We start from the raw sequence: 27,406 nt of genomic DNA, 5'->3' as shown, positions 1-27,406 counted from the left end.
GCACGCAGAACTGATATATATAGTTCATACACAAAGTTGCGAGGGGTGTGCACGCATAACCAGTATGTTTCGTATGAGAAACTGACATGGTACACACATATAACCAATAGAGTTAAAGCGCAAAACCAATATGTTACCCACATGAAACCAGTATAGGACGTGCATGAAACCAATATAGTGCATACACAAATCCATTGTTAGACCGGCACATAATGCAAGCCAATATAGTTCATACGCAAACCGATAATATGCAAGCGTAAACCAATACAGTTCACTCACAAACCAGTAACAAACTTACTGGAACCATTGATACAGTGCATCCAGAAAGTATTCACAGCGCATCACTTTTTCCACATTTTGTTATGTTACAGCCTTATTCCAAAATGGATTCAATTTATTTTTTTCCTCAGAATTCTACACACAACACCCCATAATGACAACGTGAAAAAAGTTTACTTGAGGTTTTTGCAAATTTATTAAAAATAAAAAAAACTTAGGAATCACATGTACATAAGTATTCACAGCCTTTGCCATGAAGCTCCAAATTGAGCTCAGGTGCATCCTGTTTCCCCTGATCATCCTTGAGATGTTTCTGCAGCTTAATTGGAGTCCACCTGTGGTAAATTCAGTTGATGTGACATGATTTAGAAAGGCACACACCTGTCTACATAAGCTCCCACAGTTGACAGTTCATGTCAGAGCACAAACCAAGCATGATGTCAAAGGAATTGTCTGTGGACCTCTGAGACTCTGGATTGTCTCGAGTCTCAAATCTGGGGAAGGTTACAGAAAAATTTCTGCTGCTCTGAGGGTCCCAATGAGCACAGTGGCCTCCATCATCTGTAAGTGGAAGAGGTTTGAAACCACCAGGACTCTTCCAAAGCTGGCCGGCCATCTAAACTGAGCGATTGGGGGAGAAGGGCCTTAGTCAGGGAGGTGACCAAGAACCCGATGGTCACTCTATCAGAGCTCCAGAGGTCCTCTGTGGAGAGAGGAGAACCTTCCAGAAGGACAACCATCTCTGCAGCAATCCACTAATCTGGCCTGTATGGTAGAGTGGCCTTAGTAAAAGGCACATGGCAGCCCGCCTGGAGTTTGACAAAAGGCACCCGAAGGACTCTCAGACCATGAGAAACAAAATTCTCTGGTCTGATGAGACAAAGATTGAACTCTTTGGTGTGAATGCCAGGCATCACGTTTGGAGGAAACCAGGCACCGCTCATCACCAGGCAAATACCATCCCTACAGTGAAGCATGGTGGTGGCGGCATCATGCTGTGAGGATGTTTTTCAGCAGCAGGAACTGGGAGACTAGTCAGGATAAAGGGAAAGATGACTGCAGCAATGTACAGAGACATCCTGGATGAAAACCTGCTCCAGAGCTCTCTTGACCTCAGACTGGGGCGACGGTTCATCTTTCAGCAGGACAACGACCCTAAGCACACAGCCAAGATATCAAAGGAGTGGCTTCAGGACAACTCTGTGAATGTCCTTGAGTGGCCCAGCCAGAGCCCAGACTTGAATCCAACTGAACATCTCTGGAGAGATCTTAAAATGGCTGTGCATCCACACTTCCCATCCAACCTGATGGAGCTTGAGAGGTGCTGCAAAGAGGAATGGGTGAAACTGGCCAAGGATAGGTGTGCCAAACTTGTGGCATCATATTCAAAAAGACTTGAGGCTGTAATTGCTGCCAAAGGTGCATCAACAAAGTATTGAGCAAAGGCTGTGAATACTTATGTACATGTGATTCCTCAGTTTTTTTTATTTTTAATAAATTTGCAAAAACCTCAAGTAAACTTTATTCACGTTGTCATTATGGGGTGTTGTGTGTAGAATTCTGAGGAAAAAAATGAATTTAATCCATTTTGGAATAAGGCTGTAAGTAAGTAATGTGGAAAAAGTGTGAATACTTTCCGGATGCACTGTATATACAGGCGAATCAATACATATGCAAACTAGTGATATGCATACAAACACATATAGTTCACCCACAAACCAACAATATACAGATACGAACCAATATAGTCATATGAATGAAACCAGTATTGTTCACACACAAACCAAATAAGTGTGCAGGCAAACCGATAGTAATTATTCATAAACCAATAATAATGTTCACACGTAAACCAATAGCACTACGATCAGCTGGGGACCGGTCAGTCATTTTCGATCTTCAGATTACTTGTATCAAAATTGGAGTTCAATAAGTCAGAGACCGATTCAGTAATAATGCTCAGAAAAATAAATAAATAATATGCACAGAGTATTTCACCCGATGTTGATGCCATTCTAGATGTTGCCTACTCTACGCTACTCTTGCACACTCAGGTTTTCATTGTCCAGTCATTGAGTCTAACAGTCCTCCGTGCAAAGAGGGTTTACCTATAATGTGAGTTTTATCAACATTTACAGCTTTCTTTTATCATCTGACCCCGATATCCATTCTTGTGTCGACAAAAGTGGACATGCGCCCTCAAAGAGTTATGAGCTTGTGTTAAATTTAACAGCATTTTTAAGACAACCAAGGAACAGACAAAACCAGACAGTGCTTTCATTTACTTGTTTTCACTTCAAGCAAAGTGTGGGGTCATGTACAGTATGTTCATTAGTGAAAGGATTTTTATTTTAATTTTTTTTTTCATTTAAGTACCTTGAACAATTGGTGTTGATGATGAGATAAAGCAGGCATTAAACAAATGAAAGTGGACATTATATGTGGTATAGAGGGGTGAAATGATCGTGCATAACAAGATAGGAACTTTGGAGTGCCAATTGGGAAACAAAACTCTGTTTAATTAGAACAAAACTGCAGAAAAGGCAATGAAAATGAGTGTAGTTTTAAACAAATCGGACATTGTGATAAATGTTTCAGGCTCGAATGAGCACAGAAGCTGGGTCCACATCAGAATGCGACCCTCTATTGTCACTCTGGCTTTATATTGTATGGACCAAAAGGGGCGGGGCTTCTTTCAGTCCAATGCCCTCAAGGGGCGGTTTCTTAAGACTGTGAGGGAAGAAGGAGACAAGTCTGTTAGTGGCAGTGCCCCCTGTCATCCCGGGGTGGTAATACTCTCTGACATTGGGCATACTTGCTAGATGCGTGTGCTGGTTTGGGGCTTTGAAAATCAGGTCACCCTCTAATTTACCATCAGAGTGTTACATTCATCTCATAGTCATAATGGTCACTCGCCGTAACAAAGTCTGTCTTTCAGTTCTGCTATTTCCTAGCATGTGTCATAACTGAGCAGCTTTGCACGTCTCATTCCTTGAAAATTACAATGGCCACACATGTTGAAGCACTGGAGGAATTAATTACAAATGTTTTTCATTTTTTTTATTGTTTTATGTTGATTGCTAAGTGTATATTGTCCCTGTGTGTGAATAATGGTGTCTGTCTGTGCATGTGTGTGTGTTCTTTGCAATCAACTAGAGTCCTGGCCAGACCTGTTTTCAGTCTTTTTGGAACTTTCATACTTTTGAGACTCCTGACACTTAATATTTTAGGATTTAACTTCTTCCTGCTTATTTTATCAGACTTTAATTTGTAACAATCAACTGCACAAAGATAAACCTATAAAGAACCTTTCATTGGGATTCCTGCCGCAGGACTCAAAATCAAACACCCTTGCCCTTTATATCAGTTTTGACCAATTCAATAAGCATCACCACAGGCAGCCCAGCCCTAAATGAGATGAAAGGTTGGCAGCCTGCACAGACGTAAAAATGGAGTTTGGGCTCTTAAATATCCATCCATCCATTATCCAGCCCACTATATCCTAACTACAGGGTCAAGGGGGTCTGCTGGAGCCAATCCCAGCCAACACAGGGCACAAGGCAGGAAACAAACCCCGGGCAGGGCGCCAGCCCAACGCAGCTCTTAAATATCAATAAATTAAAAAATGAATGAATTAACAAGAATCACAAAATCAAGAATCCAAAAAAAAAGCCAAAGCTGCAGCATGAGAAGGTGGCCCTACCTCCTAAGGCACCACATAAAGGAGATACTTGAGCAAGGGATGAAACCCTGGCTGAAACACCCTTTGGCATCATTGCTGATCAGTTACTGTGTTGCACTTTGTACCTACAGGTGACGGTTACCATGCAGGAGGCCGCTGGAGAGGAGCCAGTGGTCCTGTCGACTCTCTCCAGAGGGGACTGGTTTGGAGAGCAGGCGCTGAAGGGGTGAGACGTGTTGAGCTCTGTATTCACGCTTATTGGTTTGCCAAAAGTGTTTTACTGCTCACTATTGCCTGATCTTTATTAACAGGGAGGACATTAGGACAGCCAACGTTGTTGCTGCAGAGGAGGTGACATGCCTGGTCATTGACCGAGAGTGAGTAGAATAAAGAATTTACAAATGGGGAACCTTGGAATGTTGAATATTTTTTCAAAGTGCAAAAATAGTTTGTAGTTTGAAGAAAAATGCAAGAAATATTTGGTTGTTTTTCAAGAATCTAAATGAACAGCTAGAGGGCTTCCTTCCAGCTTTTGATCTTGCTTGATCCGTTACAGAATTGCAAGGAATGAAGGCCTGTGGATGCAGCATTAGGGCTCGTTTATACTTCACGCTCAGAATGCGTACGTGCACTCATCATGGCTGCCACGCGTTCCCAGCGTTCATTTCATGCATCCTCCAAGCAGGTCCTCATAAATTAACGTGACACGTGCATGAGTTGTAGTACCAGCAAAAAGTTGGGGGACGCAGTGTGATGAAAGTCGGAATGTGACGTCAGAGTCTCCATTTACTATCTACATGTGACAGAAAGCAGCTTTCAGGATCGATGTGCGCGCTTCGATGTTTGATGAATGGTTCAATGTGGTGAAGCAAAATGCTGACATACAGATGCATTCGTGGTGCTTTTATATTCAAGCGTCGCATATTCCCAATCGTAATGACACGATACATTTTAAAAGTCTCACATACCATCTTTTGTGCCGTCTTTACTTTCTGGGGCTTCCTCCTGACCTGACAGCAGCGAAAAAAAGCAATAGATCCCCACACAGAACACATTAAATGTATGATAGTCTAACTCTCTGCACATTTAGAATCCTTAGATTTATACTTGATATCACTTTCATGATGAAAGGCATTAAAGTATGTATGTTACATGTTACAGATAAATCATTCATTTCATTTAAATAATGAATAGTATTAATAATTACACACATGGGGGTGACACGGTGGCGGAGTGGTAGCACTGCTGTCTCGCAGGGAGTCACGTCGCTGGTATTCCCTGCCTGGAGTTTTCCTGCTGGGTTTCCACACTGTGCTCCGGTTTCCTTCCAAAGATATGCAGATTTTGTGACACTAAAATGACGCCAGTGTATGTGTGTGCTTGTATTCACCTTGCGATGAGCTGATGTCCCGTCTAGTGATTGTTTCTGCCTCCTGCCCAATGCTTGCTGGAATGGACACATCCCTGGATTGATGAATTTAATCATCCTTGTCAGAGATATTGCGGTAAGGTGTCATGATTTTAATGGGTGGTCCAGGCAATTCACAACACAGCAAAGCCAAGCCTGTTCTCACCGTGATAATATCTCACACTGCCACCTGGTGGATTCTTTCAGATTTACATAAAGTACGCGCGCAAGCATGAACAGTAAAACGCTTGCATAGCAGGAGCATCTGCTGGAGCATGCGTCACATCGCGTAAAGTATAAACCAGGCCTTAGGGTACAAAGGAGGAAAAAAAACAGTCCTTAATCTGCCTTCTTGTGGCCAGTTCACTCAAAGGTTTCATGCCTAGTGTGCAATTTGCTTACTGTCACAAACTAATGTGTTTTAAATTTATTTTGGCTGAAATACATTTTTCTTTTTTAACCTAAGACTGTGCTTCCCAAACTCAGTCCTGGGGACCCCCTATGGCTGCAGGTTTTTGTTCCCACCAGATTCCTAATCAGTGACAACACCTGATAGCACTGATCTCAATTAAATTAGCTTGTATTATTTTTCTTTTATTCTATATTCAGAAAAGCACAACAGCATGATTTTTACATTTATAAACATTTAGAAGTATTTATGCTTTTGCTAGAGATTTAAAGGCTTAACTCTCTTTTGTTGATTTCATTATACTTTGCCCTTTCTCTGTGCGGTGTTTCCCCCTTCATTGTATCTTAATAATGACAACCAGCAGAGCGGACACCCTGGCAAACAGCACTGAATAATCAAAGGCTGTAACTACTTTAGCGTCAGACCCACTAATTAATTAAACAATTAGAACACCCGGCAAAAAATAGAATGAAAATCAAGATGAAAATATTGTTAAAAAGAAAATAAATGCATTATTCCTATATAACTGCTTGGTACATTTTAATATATATAATTCTTTGTTACCAAACTTAGTTTTCTAATTTCTATATTGTTCCCAAAACACAGAACTTGGGGAAATAACACATCACTTAATCAGCCCAGGAGTTCAAATAAACCTGCAGCCACAGTGGATCCCCAGGACTGCGTTTAGACACCATTGACCTAAAACTGAGTCTGAGGGTCTTTGCTGGTATCCAGAAGGTTGCTGGTTCAAATCCCCATCACTGCCAAAAGAGATCCTACTCTGCTGGGCCCTTGAGTAAGGCCCTTAACCTTCAGTTGCTCCAGGGGTGTTGTATAATGGCTGACCCGGTGCTCTGGTATGTGAAAACTAACAAATTCCTAATACAAGAAATTGTATAAGGTGAAATAAAGAACAAAAAAAAAGACTGTAAAGTTGTGTTTCTTTCGAGATCTTAATTAGATTTTTTGTTTAAGTTTTTTGTTATTATTTTGATATTTTATCTTATGTTTCTGGAATTCTACCAAACCATTTTGTGCTTGGTTTGCGATGCAGTTGTCAAACCTCAACCCCCTGACCCCCCCGCCGCCAGCCACATAAAACCCCAGAGTTTGTAACTTGATGCTATATCAATCAATCAATCAACATTTATTTATATAGCACATATTCATACAAAAAAAAATGTAGCTCAAAGTGCTTTACAAAATGAAGAATAGAAAAATAGAAGACACAATAAAAGATAAACATAAGTCAACATTAATTAACACAGAATAAGAGTAAGGTCCGATGGCCAGGGTGGACAGAAAAAACAAACAAAAAACTCCAAAGGCTGGAGAAAAAAATAAAATCTGTAGGGGTTCCAGACCATGAGACCGCCCAGTCCCCTCTGGGCAATCTACCTAACATAAATCAAACAGTCCTCTTTGTATTTAGGGTTTTCATGGAAGGACCTGATGATGATGGTCACGTAGACTTCTGGCTTTCAGTCCATCATTGTTGGTGCATCATGAAGCTTTGAGTAGGTGGTGGTGGCGCAGGCCGCCACCACAAAGAAAACCGGAAAAAGAAACAGAAGAGAGAGTAGGAGTCAGTATGGATTTTGGAGCCACTGTGAATAATTATTATGAAGAATTGAACATACAGAGTATCAGGATTAAGTTAAAGTGAAGTTATAGAAAGGCCATGTTAAAGTAATGTGTTTTCAGCAGTGTTTTAAAGTGCTCTACTGTATCAGCCTGGTGAATTCCTATTGGCAGGCTATTCCAGATTTTAGGTGACTAACAGCAGAAGGCCGCCTCACCACTTCTTTTAAGTTTAGCTTTTGGAATTCTAAGGAGACACTCATTTGAAGATCTAAGGTTACGATTTGGAATATAAGGTGTCAGACATTCCGATATATAAGATGGAGCGAGATTATTTAAGGCTTTATTAACCATAAGCAGTATTTTAAAGTCAATCCTGAATGACACAGGTAACCAGTGTAGTGACATCAAAACTGGAGAAATGTTTGGATTTTCTTTTCCTAGTTAGGATTCTAGCAGCTGCATTCTGCACTCGTTGCAAGTGATTTATATCTTTTTTGGGTAGTCCAGAGAGGAGTGCGTTACAGTAATCTAGTCGACTGAAAACAAAAGCGTGAATTAATTTCTCCGCATCTTTCAATGGTATAAGAGGTCTAACTTTACTTATGTTTCTTAAGTGAAAAAATGCTGTCCTAGTGGTCTGATAAATATGCGATTTAAAATTCAGATTACAGTCAACAGTTACCCCTAAATTTTTTACTTCCGTCTTAACTTTTAATCCTAGTGCATCAAGTTTATTTCTGATAACCTCACTGAATCCATTATTGCCAATTACTAAAATTTCAGTTTTCTCTTTATTTAGTTTGAGAAAATTACTATTCATCCATTCAGAAATACCAGTAAGACATTGTGTTATTGATTCGAGAGTGTCGGGGTCATCAGGTGCTATTGATAAGTACAGCTGTGTGTCATCAGCATAGCTGTGGTAGCTCACGTTGTAACCTGAGATAATCTGACCTAACGGAAGCATGTAGATTGAGAAGAGCAGCGGACCCAGGATAGAGCCTTGTGGAACACCATATCGGCTATAAATAACTTCTGTGCTGGCAACTCAGTGTCCGACTTTCTAAAAGAGCTCTTGCTGCGTTACTTCATGCTTGATTTTGGTTTTGTTCCCAATTTTGTTTACGAATCTCACTCTTGTCTAACCTTTGGTCTTGTCTCATGGTACTTTTGCTTTCTTGCTCTCATTTTAATTTCTCTTCCTGGTCCTTCCTAACACCTGCCAGTTGTCCACAGACAATAGAACTCTTATGAGCTTTTCCAAGAAAAATACCTCATAATTGAAGGAATTACCTCTTCAGCTCAGCACGGTGGTACAGTGGTGCTTTACAGGTGTAGATGCAGACTGTCTGTGTGGCATTTGTATGTTCTCCACCAGTCTCTCCATCTTTCCTTGCCCTTCAGTTTTCTCCTACAGCCCATGTTCATGCATATCTGAAGCCTTTTGCCTTTGGCTCTGTCACTTTGTAATCTTGCAATGGAAAAAGCGGATTAGGAAAATGGATAGTGTAAGAGACGGCCGGCAGCTCAACCCAGCCGGGACGCCCCTGAGATGGAAGGATGGGGGAAGGCAGCTACTTATGGACACTGCCTCCCCCCAAACACTAGATGGCAGCTCTCCTGGAGTGTATTGGTGCCCCGGATTGCCACAGGGCATCCTAGGACTTGCAGTTCGGCTTCTCAGTCCTATTGGGTGCCATGGGTGCCACCAGGGGGTGCTGTGAAAGGACCTATGGAGTCATGCTTCCCTTATAGCCTGGACTTTTAATTCTCTGTCTGACCCGGAAGTGCTGCCAAGTCACGTGGATCTGCTGGATCAAGGACTATTTAAACGACCGCTGAGGACCCAGAAAGTGAGCCAGAGTCGGGTGGAGGAGAGGATTGTGTTTATATTTATTGTGATTTGTGATTTACTTGCCTGTTTAGTGTGGCTGTGGTGCATAGAGGGCACTATTACTAAGAAGTAGCTAAATCTTCTTGGTGCTTTTACCTGCTGTCCTGAGTGTCTGTCTTTTGGGTTTAAAGGGGCAACAGTGCCACCTAGCGTCCCACAATAGAAAAAAAATACCACTCAGGATTAAATGTCTGTCTGATCATACACTGAAATGTATTACATGTATTAAAAATTAATTCTGCTTCTTTTGCAATAATGCAACACTGAAAAAAATAGTATAACCTATAAAAAAAATGATGCTATGAAAATGACTTCTTTTACTTAAATGAATATTCCATTCATGTAAAAATATTTAAAAAAAAAATATATATATATATATATATATATATATACAGTTGTGCTCATAGGCTTACAGACCCTGGCAGAACTTGTAAGATGTGTACCACACTTTAAAGAAAAGATGACTGCTCAGGCAAAAGACATGTCATTTACTTTTAATGGAATCGAAATTAAATAATACAGAATCACAGAACAGCACAACCATTAAACAAAACACAGTAATAAGGAAAATAATGGGATGGTCTCTGTTCAAAAGTTTGCATACCCTTAGTTCTTGCTACTGCTTATTGCCCCTTTAGCATCAATGATGGTTTGCACTCTTTGGTGATAGTGATAGGTGAGGCCCTTAATTTTCTCAGGTGGTAGAGCTGCCCGTTCTTCTTGGCAAAAAGCCTCCAGGTCCTGTAAATTATTGGGTCGTCATACATGAACTGCACGTTTGAGATCTCCCCAAAGTGGCCCAATGTCATTGAGGTCAGGAGACTGTGATGGCCACTCCAGCACCTTCACGTTTCTCTGCTGTAGATACTAAAGGGTTACCTTGGCCTTGTGTTTTGGATCATTGCCATGTTGGAAGATCCAAGTGTATCCCATGCACAGCTTCTGGACTGATGAATGCAAGTTGTCCTCCAATTTTTTCCAGTAACATGCTTCATTCATCAAGCCATCAACTTTCACTAAGTTACCTGTGCTGCTGCAGCTCACACACCTCCAGAACATCAGTGATCTCCCTTCATGCTTCAGAGTAGGGATGGTGTATTTTTCATCATGGGTCTTGTTGCATCCGCTCCAAACAAAGTGTTTGTGGTTGTGACTATAAAGTTCAGTTCTGGTCTCATCACTTCAATGGGCTTTGTTTCACCTGATTTTACTGATTTTATACGAATCAACAACCTTTTCTCGCAGGTCCTTTGACACGTCTTTTGCTTTCCCCATAGCTTGGTATCCAGCAAAGTCAGTGCAGCCCTGCATGAATTTAAATTGACTATACACAGACACTGATTACAATCAAAGAAGTTACAGGTGTGGACCCTCCTCTCCCTTAAAAATCCTTAATTTAAACCTGTGTGTCTCAACTTGTGTCTGTATTATCAGCCCAAATATGCAAGAGTATGTAGACTTTGGATCAGGCCTATCTGGGTGATTTCAGTTATCATTATGGTTTGATAAGGTGCCACATGAGAGGTTGGGCATAAAACTTAAAGAAGTGGGAGTTCAGGGTGATGTTTTTAGATGGGTGCAGAATTGGCTCAGACACAGGAAGCAGAGGGTGATGGTGCGAGGAACCTAATCAGAACTGGCCGATGTTAAGAGTGGTGTTCCACAGGGGTCAGTGTTAGGGCCGCTGCTATTTTTAATATATATAAATGATTTAGATAGGAATATAAGTAACAAGCTTGTTAAGTTTGCAGAGGATACCAAGATAGGTGGATTAGCAGATAATTTGGAATCCGTTATATCATTACAGAAGGACTTGGATAGCATACAGGCTTGGGCAGATTTGTGGCAGATGAAATTTAATATCAGTAAATGTAAAGTATTACACATAGGAAGTAAAAATATTAGGTTTGAATACATAATGGGCAGTCGGAAAATCGAGAGTACACCTTATGAGAAGGATTTAGGAGTCATAGTGGACTCTAAGCTATCAACTTCCCGACAGTGTTCAGAAGCCATTAAGAAGGCTAACAGTATGTCAGGTTATATAGCGCCTTGATCTGTGGAGTACAAGTCACAGGAGGTTCTGCTCAACCTTTATAACACACTGGTGAGGCGTCATCTTGAGTACTGGGTGCAGTTTTGGTCTCCAAGCTACAAAAAGGACATAGCAGCACTAGAAAAGGTCCAGAGAAGAGCGACTAGGCTGATTCCAGGGCTACAAAGGATGAATTATGAGGAAAGATTAAAAGAGCTGAGCCTTTACAGTTTAAGCAAAAGAAGATTAAGAGGTGACATGATTGAAGTGTTTAAAATTATAAAGGGAATTAGTACAGTGGATCGAGACTTGTATTTTAAAATGAGTTCATCAAGAACACTTGTTAAAGGTAAATTTCGCACAAACATTAGGAAGATTTTCTTTACACAAAGAACGATAGACACTTGGAATAACTGACCAGGTACTGTGGTAGACAGTAAGACTTTAGGAATTTTCAAAACTCGAGTTGATGTTTTTTGGAAGAAATAAGTGGATAGGACTGGCAAGATATGTTGGGTGTAATGGCCTCTTCTCATCTAGATTGTTCTAAACAGAGCACACACAATTATGAGCACACTCCCTGATTTAAAGGAAAGCTTTCTGTGCGATTACTTGTGTTTTCCAAACAATGACCAATATTTCACAAATTCTGCCAGGGTATGTAAACTTATGAGCATAACTGTGTATATTGTAATGGATGGCATACATGGATTGGGATTCTCACTGGGATTGAACAAAGATCCTTACTGAGTCAGGCAAGGCCGTCTTAACGGCATCATAGTCCCCCGGGCAAAGTAGTGTGCTGAAAACAGAAACATACATAGGCATCAGAAGCATCATGGGCCCCTTTGCTCCTGTGCCCGTACATTAAGATGGCCCAGCAGCCAAGAGGCTACTACAATGGAAGGACCAGGGGAGCGCAGTATGGCTGAAACATTTTTTCCCCAATACACCAGGGGCCTCATGCATAAACGGTGCGTACGCACATAAATGTTGCGTAAGAACTTTTCCACGTTCAAATCGCGATGTATAAAACCTAAACTTGGCGTAAAGCCACACACATTTCCACGGTACCTCATGCCTTGTCGTACGTACGTTCTCTGCTCGGTTTTGCAGACTGGCGGCACCCAGCGTCAAAGCAATGCTACTGTTCCTGTGTGGTTACTCTTTATTTTCCTGATGCGGCTTTATAAATACACTGAAACTAACCGCATATTGTTTATTAGTGTAATGCATCTGATTGTAATTAACCTGTAACAATATAATGGTCCAGGGAACAGCCATAGTATTCCAAATACCATAACTGCTTTAGCGTTGTTACTCTCACTGCACCTTCTTCTTCTTCTTTCAGCTGCTCCCATTAGGAGTTGCCACAGCGGATCACCTTTTTCCATATTACTCTCACTGCACCACTCGGAGTATTTTTATCACTGTATCTGAGTGTGAATCACAGCTCAGCAGCTGATCGGAAAGAGAATTATCGGTATACAGCTTCAAGAACACGCTGTCTCAGCCACAGCAAAACATTTCAATGCATTTCTTGTACGGACCTCGCGGTTCAGAAACAGTTTCATCCCAAGAACTATAAACGCATTCAATCAAGTGCTCCTTGTAAAACTGTCTGTACTTATAAGTAGAATTATCTCACTGTAAACTGGCACTACAGTTATAATATTACATAACCTGTACCACTTTATCCATCCATCCATTTTCCAACCCGCTGAATCCAAAAAACAGAGTCACGGGGGTCTGCTGGAGCCAATCCCAGCCAACACAGGGCACACAAGGCAGGAACCAATCCTGGGCAGGGTGCCAACCCACCGCAGGACACACACAAACACAAAAGCACGTATTTACTTATGATGACGGTATCATTTTTAAGATGAAATGCAGCAAAATATATTAATTATATTATACAGATAAAACTTTAACTTCATTTAAATAATCTGTATTGTTAATGATTAAACATGTGAGGACACGATGCCGCAGCGCTAGCAAGTTCACGTATTGTTCCTGCCTCGTGCCTATATTTACTGAGGCTGGCGCGACACTGGAAGGATAGATGGATAGAATAATTAAACACGTACTATGAAGATATTTCAATGTTCCTTTAAAGTTTTGAAGAATCTGCGTTCTCAGCTTACAGATGGCTCAACGTCTATTACAGAGCTGATTGTGTGGCAATTGGGTATTTGGAGAAAGAAAAGTAAGGACAGGAATTGGAGGTTAGTACGTTTGAAAGAGACAGTACTGCTACAATAAATTATTTCATCGAAGGTCGCGCACGGCGCAGCAAGCATCTTGTTTGAGACATGAACAATCACTGCGCCATCATGTTCCCATGTTTAATAACATGCTTTCATTTAAATCATCATAAAAATGATATCACGTATACATCTCAGTATTTTAATTATTCAGAGAGCCGTAATATCATGAATGTAATGGATTCTGTGCCCTGTCGGAGAAAGAGAAAGAATGGAAGCACGTAGTGATTCACACACACAGAGTACATAGAAAATCAAATACAAAACAAAGCATTTAACGTGCTACCTTAGTTACGATGGGATTCGAGAAACTAGTAAGTTAAATGATTTTAAGATGAAGTTTATGATGTTCTACTTTAATGAAAAATAAACTACGTGATTAAAGTGGAAATTTTGAGATTAAAGTTGACATTTCGTGCTTTTTTCCCACTGTGTGCTTTTTTTTGTCTGTACCCTAAATATGTGACTTCTTTTTTATTTCCGGCACTGTGCGATTTGTGAATGTGAGCTTTCGAGTTCCTCCGACACGCTATGTCACTCGATCAACTTCCTTTTGTTGATTATACGACGGTTTATTTGAACAAATAGTATGTTTTTCCTTTGCCTCCACTTGGTATTTGCTGAAATTCTTATATTTTCCCCCGTGCTTTTCCCATTGTATTTTCACAGAAGGTTAAGCTTAAGTGCTATTTATATTGATTTGCATATTCATAGAGGCGTAATTCTGGGAGGCGTTGCGGCGGGTCAGTAAGCGTGTGCACAATCGTTACTTTTCACACTGACCGGGATTTATGGAGTGGAAGAACGTGGAAGTTGGAGTACGCACAGATTCCTGCATCTGGATTTTTCTGTGTGTAAGCACTTTTCCGGTTTTGTGCTAACATCATGTTATAGTGCGAGTTTTACACACTGCGTTATACGTGAGGCCCCAGATGAGAGTATCCCTGAGTTGGGATCTGTAGTCCATGGGGCAGCCCTGTTGGTTTCTGAAAGGGGGCTGCCAGTGGAAGCTCAGTGGGATTCATAGTCCCTAAATTTCCAGGACTTCTGGTTGACCTGGAAGTGTTTCCAATGGGCTATGCTCATTAGGGTCTTAGATAAAGGAAGCCACTGATCTCAGCCAGATGGCCAGGACGAAGCTTGCCTGATGGAGCGGAATGTGAAGGGAAACAAATAGCGAGAGAATTGCAAAAGCCTTTGTGAGGTATTTGAATGGAAAGACTTTTATTAAATCGGGACTTGTGTCGGTGCATTTGTGTTTGGTGTTTGGGGTGCTGCAATGCCCCCTACTGGTCACAATGTATGTTTTTGGTAGGAGAATTCCTTAAATATCAGGACTGAAATGTTGCCTGTTTTCTTACATTTACAATATAATTGTCATATTTATCATTTTTGCCTTACTAGAAGTTTTTGCTGCATATTCTAATGTATAACCTAATGGTGTTCCTGTTTGGTTGAATATTACACCACCGTTTTTATTTACTGCCTTTGCTGCCATTTTTGGATGTTTCCTCACAATTGTGGCCATGTTGTTTATCACTGATAGGCTGGCTTCCAGTCATGTGACATGTGCCTATTTAAGATGGCCACAAGCAACTATTTGTGTCCAAGTATTAAAATCTACTTTCTCTCTATATAAAATCCTAAGCCCAAAAGTGCAACAATTTTGTGCAACGATTTTATGTGACATTTTTATGTCCTGTTTTTTGTCTCCCTTTAAATCGGGCATATATGGAAATATACATATATATATATTGTGAACGCTGGCCCGGACACACACAGACAGACAACATAGTTCCACCCAACACACGTTTATTTGTACAATATTTACAAATTAGTGCACTCACAAACCCCAGTGCCTCCAGCACCGATTCCCCCAATGTCCAGGCCACACAGTCCTGTGCCTCTCTTTCTCCTGGCTGCCTCCAGTCCTCACTCCAGCTCCGTCCTCTTCCACCCGACTTCCGCTCATGACTGGAGGGAGGCGGCCCCTTTTATAGGAACCCGGATGGGCTCCAGCTGCTTCCAGGCAATCTCCCGCGGACACACCCCCTTGTGGCGGAAGTGCCGGCTGCGCACCCGGAAGCCGTCCGGGTGTCCCCTGTCGTCTTCCCGGGATAATCAGGCACTGGGGCGCCACCTGGCGGTGGCCACGGGTCCCTACAGGGCTGGGCTTCCAAGCCCTATACCCGAGGCCTCCAGCATAACCAGGACGGACACCCCCTCGCGGTCTGGAGGAGGCACAGGCCGGGGACCACAATATATATATGTTTGGTATCATTCTTTTCAGAATTTATGGAACTTTAATGTGATGTTAGAATTTCAGATTCTTATTCCATTCTTAAATTATACACTAAAATATCAAGACAGTTGTGGTTGTTAATATCTAGAAAATTGTGGTTTTTATTTTTGATCGAGTAAACTTTCTTTCACAGGAACAAACTATTAAAAAAATGATCTATTCATAACACCAATGTTTGTATTTAGGTGATTTAGTTAGCTGAAGGTTGAGTTACGCCGCAACTGGGGGTTAGGTGCCAGGGGGATTTGCCCCCTGTGGACTGAGGCCGGCCGTTCATCCCGGCCAATACCCCCAGGCCACCAGGTGGAGCCCTCCCTGCAGCATGGAGGTGCCCCGAATGCCAGCAGGGAATTATGGACAATGGAGTCTTTATCCATAGCCCTGCTGGATACCACGGAGGGCCACTAGAAGGAGCTGAGGGAGGAACAACGATGGTTTTCCCTACAACCTAGAAGTGCGTCCTAGTCACAAGGACAGAGGAACTGATGTGCTTCTGGGTTGAAGAAGAGGAGTTTATATCTGACCAGGAAGTGTTACCAGTCACATAGACAGAGAGAGAAAACACTTCCGGGTCACGGACTATATAAAAGACTGTGGAAGATCCCAGAGTTGAGCTGAGCTGGGTGGCAGGGTGGCAACGCGTCTGGGAGTGGAGGATTTATTATTATTGTGGATTTGTGGAGAGCAGCGTGCTTTGTGCACATGATTATTGTAATAAAACAAAACATTGAACTTGTATCTGGTGTCTGGTGTCTGATCTGAGGGTTCAAGGGGACGACAGTGCCCCCTATCTGTCACACCCCCCAGTACATTATAACAAGCAAAATGCTCACTGATGGTTTTGGTTTGGAAATTCACTGTATAGTTTTGGCTGGAAACCTTTTTGTTTTGCTTTTATTATATTTTTGATACTTTTACTTTTTTTCTTTCAATCTCCTGCTAACAACTTTAGCCAGGTTCATAAACTTTATTCTGTATAAATTTTAAATTTTGTCTTTCCATCTACTAGTTCATGTATTCTTATTCTGAAGTCCTTTTGGACAAGCCCTTGTTTTCCTTCAGTCATATTGAAAAGTTAACTTTAGGACCTTTACATTCTTGTGATGTCCCAGAATTCCTGTCACGCTTTTTAGCATCACTTATTCGTGCATCTTTATCTTTTATGTGTTTTTTACTATTACTTTGAGTTTTTATACGTGCAGAATCTAGTTCTGCTATTTATTTGGTGTTTTGATTTGAAATATTGAGGTTGATTGTCACTACTGTGTCTGTAACGCCTTTAATGTGACTACATGTTACATATAAATTTATCCCTTGATGGATGCAAAGCCTCAGCTTCTTTAGTGTTAGGTAGCCACTAACTTGACTTTGCCTCTCATTTTGCTCTCTGGCTGTGGTTGATTATTACTGAGGTCTGCAAAATTGCTTTAATTGTAAAAATGTATTTTAATTTGTATTCATAAACACACACTATATATAATGTGATGAATCTTTCATCCTGCTCTTCTGTTGCAACCCAATTCCTTAAATGTAACTAATACATTTTTCACAATTTCTTTATAATTAGAATCTTTATTATTATACAAAAAAACTTGGCAATGACTTTGTTGAATGATACCCAGACTTCTTGTTTCAGGTCATTTATTGCACCAATTTCTGCATTAGAAACCAGTTTGGCAAAAATGTCCTCTTTTAATTTGACCTGAAACAAACCCAGAAAGTTTGGGCATGAAAACACAAAACAGACTCAGTCTTTTGATAGGAATTTGACAAACTGCTCCATTAAACCAAGGTTGATATGAAGTGGTAGTAGCAGCACTTTATTTAGATCCACCAAACTAAGTCAGATGATGTCTTTGGCACCAAGCTGTCATTTTTGTTTCCGAGCTAGTGTGAGAACCAAAGAAAAGTTGGTGTGCCAACCAGGCCACCCCCTTCGCTGCCAAAGTCTAAACCAATGAACAAAAGTGAGCAACACAAATCAGACGTAATAGAAGCCTTTAGCCTCTACAGCTTCTCAAAACTATTTGCTGTATCGACCGTGTTTGGTTCAGGGAGCTCCATCATGCAGGACAGTATTCTTCGGACTGAGATACCAGCTTCCAAGAGCTTGTGGACGCGGCCCGGACACAGACAGGCGGACATGTTGTAAATCACCACCACACGTTTATTTACACAAATATTTACAAGTCAAAGTGCACACACAAACCCCAACACAGTTCTGGCCAACACACAATGCCTTTCCTTCGGGCCGCCTCCTCTCTCTCTTCTCCTGCCTCGTCCTGCTTCAACCCGACTCCAGGCTCGACTGACGGGAGATATTATCCCGGATGAGCTCCAAGTGTGTCCCGGCATTCCTCCCTGGACACGCCCCAGTGTGGCAGAAATGCCGGCTGTTCTCCCGGAAGCTCTCCGGGTGTCCCTCTTCTTCTTCTCCCCAGCACTTCCTGCTGTGGCAGAAGTGCTGAGGTCCAGGGTCCCCAAGGCATTGGGGCGCCCCCTGGTGGTGACCACGGGTCCCTACAGGGTTGGGCTTCCAAGCCCTCTACCTGTGGCCCCAAAAGCAACCAGGAGGCGGCCCCCACGTGATCCAGGGCGGGCATTGACCCTCTTCCGGTCCCTCAAGGCGTCCCGGCCGGGTCGTTGCCCCTGGCATCCCTGACAAGCCCTTGAATTTATATTGTTCCAACAGGAAGAGATGTGGCTTATATGAACCGGGGCAAGGCTTAGGCATCCTCACCGGGAAGCTTCTCAGAGCTGATAGATAGATAGATAGATAGATAGATAGATAGATAGATAGATAGATAGATAGATAGATAGATAGATAGATAGATAGATAGATAGATAGATAGATAGATAGATAGATAGATAGATAGATAGATAGATAGATAGATAGATAGATAGATAGATACTTTATTAATCCCAAGGGGAAATTCACATAATCCAGCAGCAGTATACTGATACAAAGAAACAATATTAAATTAAATAGTAATAAAAATGAAAAGAATTAAAATAAAATTAATGTTCGTATTTACTCCCCCGGGTAGAGAAGTAGAGGAGAAAAGAGACAGCATTGCTACTGTTGGCGCCCCACTTTTCCTGGTGGGGTATTGCATGCTTTGTCTGAGCCTGTAACTTGATCAGGCGCCCATGCGTGACACTGGCCATTCCATCTGAACCCAAATGTCCATTCTTGGCTATGCTGTCCCATTCACAGACAAAAACCTGGAGGTTTTGTACACATATATGAGCTCATGGTGCTCACTGTTAACTCACTAGTTAATTGTCTCACCGCTTTGCATTAAGCATAGATGAAAGAAAATGAAATTCAAACAAGTTATTATTAAAATAAAATATTGATATTTAATTACCATATATACTTGCCTAGGGGTGGCACAGTGGCACAGTGGTAGGGCTGCTGCCTCACAGTTAAGAGACCTGGGTTCACAGAGATCCTCTCTGCGTGGAGTTTGCATGTTCTCCCCGTGTCTCTGTGGGTTTCCTCCTAAAGTCCAAAGACATGCAGGTCAGGTGCATTGGCGATTCTAAATTGTCCCTTGTATGTGCTTGGTGTGTGTGTGCGCCCTGTGGTGGGCTGGCGCCCTGCCCGGGGTTTGTTTCCTGCCTTGTGCCCTGTGTTGGCTGAGATTGGCTCCAGCAGACCCTCGTGACCCTGTAGTTAGGATATAGCAGGTTGGATAATGGATGGTTGGATATACTCGCAAATAAGTCGGGTCTTGAAACTCAAAAAATCAATCATAAAATCTGACCCCGACTTATACACTTCATTTTTTTTTTTACATCTTCTTGCCTGCTCCAATCTCGCATCAGATTCTCAGACACATCGAATTTTGTTGCAGCAGTGATGTTACCAATTTCTCTCGCCACTTCAATGACTTTTAATTTAAAACCAGCTTCATATTTTCTTCTGATTGAACGTTCCATAGTAGATAAGGGATGCTGTCACGCTAAAGGTGTATGAGAGCGTGAGATACAAAAAACACAAATCAGTGCAAACGTCACTTCAGAATAGTTTGGGTATTACCGTGTGGTCACGTAGGCACAATACATGGAAATAAAAGGCCGTGTGCTCCGTGGTGACTCTCTCAGGTGGATATCTGAGCATATCATAATCTCCTGGACCAATAGCGCGAGTTTTCTACATTCGACTCATACGACCGACATTATAAAACAGCGGAAATTATACAGTAAAATCAAGCCCCGACTTGAATTGCAAGTATATACGATAATCATAGTGTGAAAACAATAAAAAACCTATAACTTGACAACTAAAAAATGTGTTCTGTGAAAAAATGCTATCTGATGAGAAAAAATGGTTTGCATTGTTAAATTCAGCACTGAAAAATACGATTTTCAATGTATGGCTGAGTTATTATTCTGTCTCCAGAGTTTTGACCTCGTCTCCACAGCCTTCTGACCATCTCCTGGTGTTTTCAACTCCCAATAATCTTTGAGTCCGCTGTGTGTCCAGATCATCTTTATACTGAATATAGCAAGAGAGTTTCTTTTAATCATGATACGCATTAAATATCAGGAGAGGAAACATCATCTCTGCTTGTATTTCAGTGTGCTGAGAAGGATTATTAGTCTATTCATGCAATATTACCTGAAAAAAGTATGTGAAGTATGTATAAAAGTATATGAAGTATATATAAAAGTATATAAAGTATATATAAAAGTATATAAATATATTCAACAGATTCTAATCACCCACTTCAGGAAATGGATGGATGAACATTTAGGGTTCTCACTTACATATTGCAAGAGAGGTTATTCAGTCTTAGTTTTAGTAAACATCATAGAGTAAAGGATTTTGTCAGTCTAATTAATCATTGTCACCAGCTAAATTATTTCATGTTTTTCAAACTTATTATTTTATTGACTTCATATAAAAACTGTATCATCATTTATGTGCTAAGTAGAGTAACAGATAACATTTCAAATTGATTACTCTGTTTAATCAGTTTGCACCCTTCTAGCCATTCATCTTTCTGCTGTACTGACCTTCTTATTCACTTCAAGGGTATGAAAGACCAGTGCCTATCCAGGCAGCATTTGGACTGAGAGGTAACCCACCAGAGGGCTCACTCAGTCGCCCACCCCATCAAACCAGGCCAGTTTAGAATCACCAGCTAGCCTGCACACTACTGGGATGTGGGAGGAACTTAAAGCATTGGAGGGAAACACACACGGGCAGGGGGAGAAACTGCAAACTGCTAGCTGAAAGACACTGGCACCAGAGAGAGAAGCAGCTCTGGACAGAGTGAGTGTTCATCACAGCGAGCACTGACTTGTGACTGAGAGACGCTTTGCTGGGATTTTTAGAATTATCATCCTGTGTTCTCCACGTTTGAAAATGAATTAATTCAGTCATATAACTCTACTGAATATCTACAGATACATAGATAGGAACCGCACCACACTATATGATAGATAGATAGATAGATAGATAGATAGATAGATAGATAGATAGATAGATAGATAGATAGATAGATAGATAGATAGATAGATAGATAGATAGATATGATAGATAGATAGATAGATAGATAGATAGATAGATAGATAGATAGATAGATAGATAGATAGATAGATAGATAGACAGACAGACAGACAGACAGACAGACACTACATAATAGATTTAAACAGAATGAAAACGTCTGACTTGGCAGTTCCAGTCCCAGTGAGGCATTATGCAGACATATTGCTGTTGGTATGAAGTCGCATTTCTTGACACACCTCTGCTGAACAATTAGTTGGCTAAAAGTCCTCATTGTTGGTGTGTCACAGAGAGGATGTGCAGCGTTGCTCATAATGGCACTCATTTTTATTTTAATTCTCTCCTTTGCTACGACCTCCTGGGAGTCCAGAGTGCATCCCATAACTGTGCCTCCCCTTTTAATTAACTTGTTGATTTGGTGGGCATCTCTTGAAGTGAAGTTACCAGCCCAGCACACCACAGTGTTGAAAATCGCACTGGCCATCACAGAGCTGTAGGAGATGTGAAGGATGTCACTAATCACATTAAAGGAGTTCAGTCTCCTAAGAAAAAAGCACCTGCCCTGCCCTTTTTTATATAGTTCCTCTGTGTTCTGAGACCAGTCCAACTTGTTTGTCACTGATGTGGACCCCAACTGCTTGTAGGATGGACCACCTCTACATGCATTCCTTGAATAGAGACCGGACAGAGAGGCTCTTTGGTGTGGCGAAAGTCAATAAGAAGTTTGTTGCATTTTGCCAAAGTTAAGTTGCAGACAATTCTCTTTGCACCAAGAAACAAACTTCTTCATTTAAATGTATTTATTATTATTTTTACAATACCATTTATTTTTGTTATATCACTATCTGTTGTATCTTTTTTTTTATTTCTCTATTGACTGTGTATTGTCACAGCATCACTTTTTTCTGCTCTGATTTTCACAATGTAATTTTTAAGCTCTTTTTCAGTGTTAAAAAAGATATTCTTAAAGAGATCAATGCTCTTACTGTTTTAATTGATATTACAAGGGTCTTCTGCACCAGAAGGATATCACGATAAAAGCACAATATCAAATTTTAAAACCTTGATATCAAATATCAAAAGCTTGATATCAGATTTTAAAAGTTTGATGCTATGTTTCAAAAGCTCAATATTAAATTTAAAAGCTTGATGTCAAACATGACATTGTTGATATCCATTTCTTCAAAACTTGATATCAAATTTCCAAAGCACAATATCAAATTTGAAAAACTAGATATCATATTTCAAAGGCTCGATTTCAAATTATAAAAGCCTGACGCCAAATTTCAGAAACGCGATTTTAAAATGACAAAATATGATGTGAGAGTTATATATATTTTACATTATACATATATCAAATTTCAAAAGTGCAATATCAAATCTGAAAAACTTGATATCGAATTTCAAAAGTTCAATTCTTCTTCTTCTTCTTCTTTCGGCTGCTCCTGTTAGAGGTTGCCACAGTGGATCATCTTCTTCCATATCTTTCTTTTCTCCATCTTGTTCTGTCATACCCATCACCTGCATGTCCTCTCTCACCACATCCATAAATCTTCTCTTAGTCCTTCCTCTTTTCCTCTTCCCTGGCAGCTCCATCCTTAGCATCCTTCTCCCAGTATACCCAGCATCTCTCCTCTGCACTTGTCCAAACCAACACCATCTCACCTCTCTGACTTTGTCTCCCAACCACCCAACTTGAGCTGACCCTCTAATGTCCTCATTTCTATTCCTATCCATCCTTGCGCAGACAGCAATACAAATTTCAAAAGTTCAATATTACATTTTAAAAGCATGGTATCAAATTTTATAAGCAACGTCTCAAATTTCTAAGTGGTGATATCAATCTTAAGCCTCATCATACCAATATTTTGAAAGCAGATATCAAATTAAAGGAATGAAATGTTAAAACGGCTTGCCATACTCCAGGAATGCTAAAGCCGTCTGCCGCTGACATGCCCTTAAAACTCCCTCAGGTTCACCTGAAAGCACGCAGGTACAGCACGTGTCATTTTATTGATCTTCATTTTAAAAAGCAGAAAACGAAAAGGACGCGTTTAAATTATATTCAGCTGAACACCAAATGTGAAACTTTTAAGGTTTAAGGTTTCTTTATTTAGTCATGTTTCCACGAGAAAACATGAAATTTGCCTTCTCAGTTGCATCTAATAACAGACAGAATGAAATAAAACAGACAAATAGGAGCAAGAGAGGTTAAGGTAAGGCAGTTAGATAATACACATTTACACACAAAAAAAAGTTACAGGATAAATATCAAAACCTTAATCATTATCTCCAATAATTTCTTATTGAAAAGTTGTATGGTAATTAGGAAGAAAGGCGTTTCTGGAGTTATTTGTGTGGGTGTGAAACTTTTACTTCTATGACAAAAGTTGCCGAGGGCCGCAATAAAGTTACATTTTTATTAAGATTTAAGTCTTTTTCCTGATGTCTGTAACATCGTACACACGGGTGCTGTGGCTGTCTGGTGACCGCTAGTGAAGGCCTCCTGCCTTATGACCAGTCCTGACTAGACGTGACTTTAGATGTGCTACCAACTCGGCATTCACTCGTAGTCCTCTGCTCGGGTAAACTTGTTTTTGTCCTTGCTCACTCGCAGCCTACGATTAATGTGAATGCAGAGGCCCCCAATTCTTAGTTTATTAGAGTTATGACCGGTTAAGAGGTGAGCAGAGTAGATCTTCTCTGTTATAATGGAAAGGTTTCTCTCTCTGGTACATGGAATGTCATAAGTAAAGTGTGTGTGTGTCTGTGTGTGTGTCTGTGTTTTTTCTGCTGACATCTGAAAGTTTTTTAACTCTTTGAGGGCTGAATATTTTTTTCGGCTCCCGACAGCCAGGGTTAAAGACGGAGTGTGAAGCGTATGCACAAAGCAAAATACTCCATGGACGACATTTTGTGTGTTATTGCTGAATCGGACTCCAATTTTGATGCAAGTGATCTGGAGTTCTCAAAAACGAAAGTGATGTACCAGCATCAGCTGATTGATCTCCAGCTGATCGTAGTTCTGAATGTGTTCATGTAGCGGCTGGCAGCTCCTACATGTCGTTATATGTCGACATCCGCCTTGAAGGAGTTAAATACATACTGAATCACTACAAAGATACAGGTCTTGACATTATTTGTTAAATATGAAAGCAAATCGCAACAACAGTCCTCCATTCATAAGACTTTACTGAAATACCCATGTCACATTTCTGTCTTCCAGATCCTTCAGGCAGTTGATAGGTGGAATGGATGACATCAGCACCAAGGTGTATGAAAGTGCCGAGGCCAAAGTGAAGTAAGGATCATGGGAGGAATTGCTCATATCTTACAGGCTTTATAAGATCATCCATGTCATATGTAGAAATTTTATGTCATTACTGCCTTCCTTTCATAATGTCTGTCTGCCCTCTCTGACATAACTACCTTCAATATATTGTAGTCCAGCTCCAGCTCTCTTTATGTTCTACCTTAGCAATTACGACAGTGACAGATTGTCTCATAAAAAGGGAATCAAACAGTTCAGGAATGGCCTGAAGTTTCCTGTCTATTTAGGCTGTGGATTGCTTGCTCTTTTCCTGAATAACTCGGTCTGTCTGTTGGTGTGCTCTGTTTCAGGATTGAGATGGAAGTTGCATTCTTCTCCAGTCTGACCATTACCGATTTCCAGTTTGTTTCTACTCTTGGAGTTGGGGGTTTTGGACGAGTAGAACTGGTAAGGCTCATAAGTTGTTGAGTACTGTTATGGATTCAGGCTTAGGATTTCTGTCTTCTTTTGACTGCCACTTTATTCTGAATGTGGTGTCGTTTAACTTCTTGCTCACAAGCAATACCAGCCACCTTGCTAACTCCTTAACCAACGTATTCTTGTGGCTGGAATAGAATGATCGGTAATATAGTATCCTTACGTACCCCAAGATGCAGTACAACCCAACTTGAAGTATGGTAGCTGTGTGCCCAGAAGCTCGACTGAGCAGAACAGTGCTTGCAGTATATCCAGAGAGCCTCTTACATATTCTCGATTTCTTTTAGATGAACGATCCTGACGTATTTAACCTTCGTCATGCCTGAATTCCCAGGTGCAGCTCAAGAGTGACACGTCCCAGACATTTGCAATGAAAGTTTTAAAGAAGCAGCACATCGTGGATACACGGCAGCAAGGCCACATCCTTTCCGAGAAATGCATCATGCAGGAGGCTCACTGCGATTTCATTGTCAGGTGAACTCGGTGCCATTTCACTACATTGATCATTTTCATGTTAATATCACAAGGGGAAATAGAAACAAATCTTTATTCTTTTTGTCTCCTTTCCCCTTTTACTTCTTGTCCTCTTGCCCAGCTAGTAAATGATCTTCAGGAATACAAAATAATAAAAAGAAGTCATACAATGCAGTGGGTTAGGATTGGTGTCATTTTCCATCCCAGCACTTTCTTCTATTTACCGTATATACTCACGTATAAGTCGGGTCTTTAAACCCAAAAAATCGATCATAAAATCAGACCCCGACTTATACACCCCTTACATTTTCTTTTTCACATCACCAGTTTCTCAGATGCATCGAATTTGGTTGCAGCAGCACAGTTACCAATTTCTTTCGCTACTTCAACAACGTTTAATTTAAAACCAGCTTCGTATTTTCTTCTGATCGAACGCTCCATCATAGATAAGGAATGCTCTTATGATAAAGGTGTATGAGGGTGTGAGATATAAAAAATACACATCAGTGCTCACGTTGCTTCGGAATAGTTCGGGCATTACCCTGTGGTCACGTAGGCACAATAGAGAGAGAGGTGAGGAGCACACGCTGATACAGCTCATTGCCGCACCCACATAGAAGAAAAACGGCGTGTCCTCCATGGTTAGTCTCTCAGGTGGGCGTTAGCATATCATAATCCCTTGTACCAATAGCGTGAGTTTTCTACTTTCGATATATATGACCGACATTATAAAATACCAGAAATCCATCCATCCATTATCCAACCCGTTATATCCTAACTACAGTGTCACGGGGGTCTGCTGGAGCCAATCCCAGTCAACACAGGGTGAAAGGCAGGAAACAAACCCCGGGCAGGGTGCCAGCCCACCACAGGGCACACGGCACAATTTAGGATTGCCAATCCACCTAACATGCATGTCTTTGGACTGTGGGAGGAAACCGGAGGGAACCCACGCAGACAACATGCAAACTCCACGCAGGGAGGACCCGGGAAGGGAACTCAGGTCTCCTAACTGCGAGGCAGCAGCACTACCACTGCGCCACCGTGCTGCCCAATACCAGAAATTATATTGTAAAATCAAGTCCCAACTTATCCGCTGGAGAACTTATCCGTGAGTATATACGGTAATTATTTTTAATGGGCTTCCTCTTTTCTGAGGGTTTCACTTTATATCTGGCATGATCTGGAGCTGTTCCACTAGCCTGCCAGTCATTTGCAATTTTGTCCCTCGCCCCTTCCATTTCTCTCCATCTGTTATACAGCACCTGTTATATGACACTCGCCTGCTAAGAGGTTTAACAGAAATAAAAAGTCGAAGATCAAATGGGGAGCCACCATTTAGAGCTCCTCTGGTGACTGGTGTTTGTATTTTGTTGTGCTTTTTGACTTTGGCTGACTTTTTGGAATTTAGTCAAGGGCCAGTTAATGATCCTCTGCCATGTGTGTTTAACCCGTGTTTCATTGTGTAAGTATCTTTGCTCATTTTAGATTTCATTTTTTACTCTCTCTTCATGGTCTTCTTCATTCATTTTGATCTTTTGGACTGTGTACACGTTTGTTTAAAAAGCTTTACTTCACAATCTTTTAATTATGACTTTTTCATATTGGCTCACCCAGATCTGTACTGTCGGCCACTCTCGGGCAGATCTACCACCTCACCTCAGCACTTCTTTTCAGGTTGACCCTTGGCATTATAAGCAGACCTCTATTCAAAGATCAAAGGTTATGACTTGGAGTGCAGGGGACAGGCATTTAAAAATATACCAAGGAGTAAAATTATTTAATGCTTTATAAACCATTAGTAGTGTT

General features: G+C 41.0%; 1 protein-coding gene across 1 annotated transcript in view; it reads left to right on the top strand.

Moving 5' to 3' along the window:
• LOC120538748 (cGMP-dependent protein kinase 1-like) overlaps nt 1–27,406 on the top strand; it is a 156,671-nt gene that overhangs the window by 75,850 nt on the left and 53,415 nt on the right. Inside the window, exons 8-12 of the mRNA XM_039768184.1 lie at nt 4,090–4,184; nt 4,270–4,335; nt 24,602–24,676; nt 24,997–25,093; nt 25,458–25,597. Of these exons, the coding sequence (XP_039624118.1) occupies nt 4,090–4,184; nt 4,270–4,335; nt 24,602–24,676; nt 24,997–25,093; nt 25,458–25,597 (473 nt within the window). The remainder of the gene's footprint in view (nt 1–4,089; nt 4,185–4,269; nt 4,336–24,601; nt 24,677–24,996; nt 25,094–25,457; nt 25,598–27,406) is intronic.

Source organism: Polypterus senegalus, chromosome 11 (assembly GCF_016835505.1).
Source record: "Polypterus senegalus isolate Bchr_013 chromosome 11, ASM1683550v1, whole genome shotgun sequence".
NCBI classification, from domain to species: domain Eukaryota; kingdom Metazoa; phylum Chordata; class Cladistia; order Polypteriformes; family Polypteridae; genus Polypterus; species Polypterus senegalus.
This window is presented reverse-complemented; position numbering and strand designations above follow the sequence as displayed.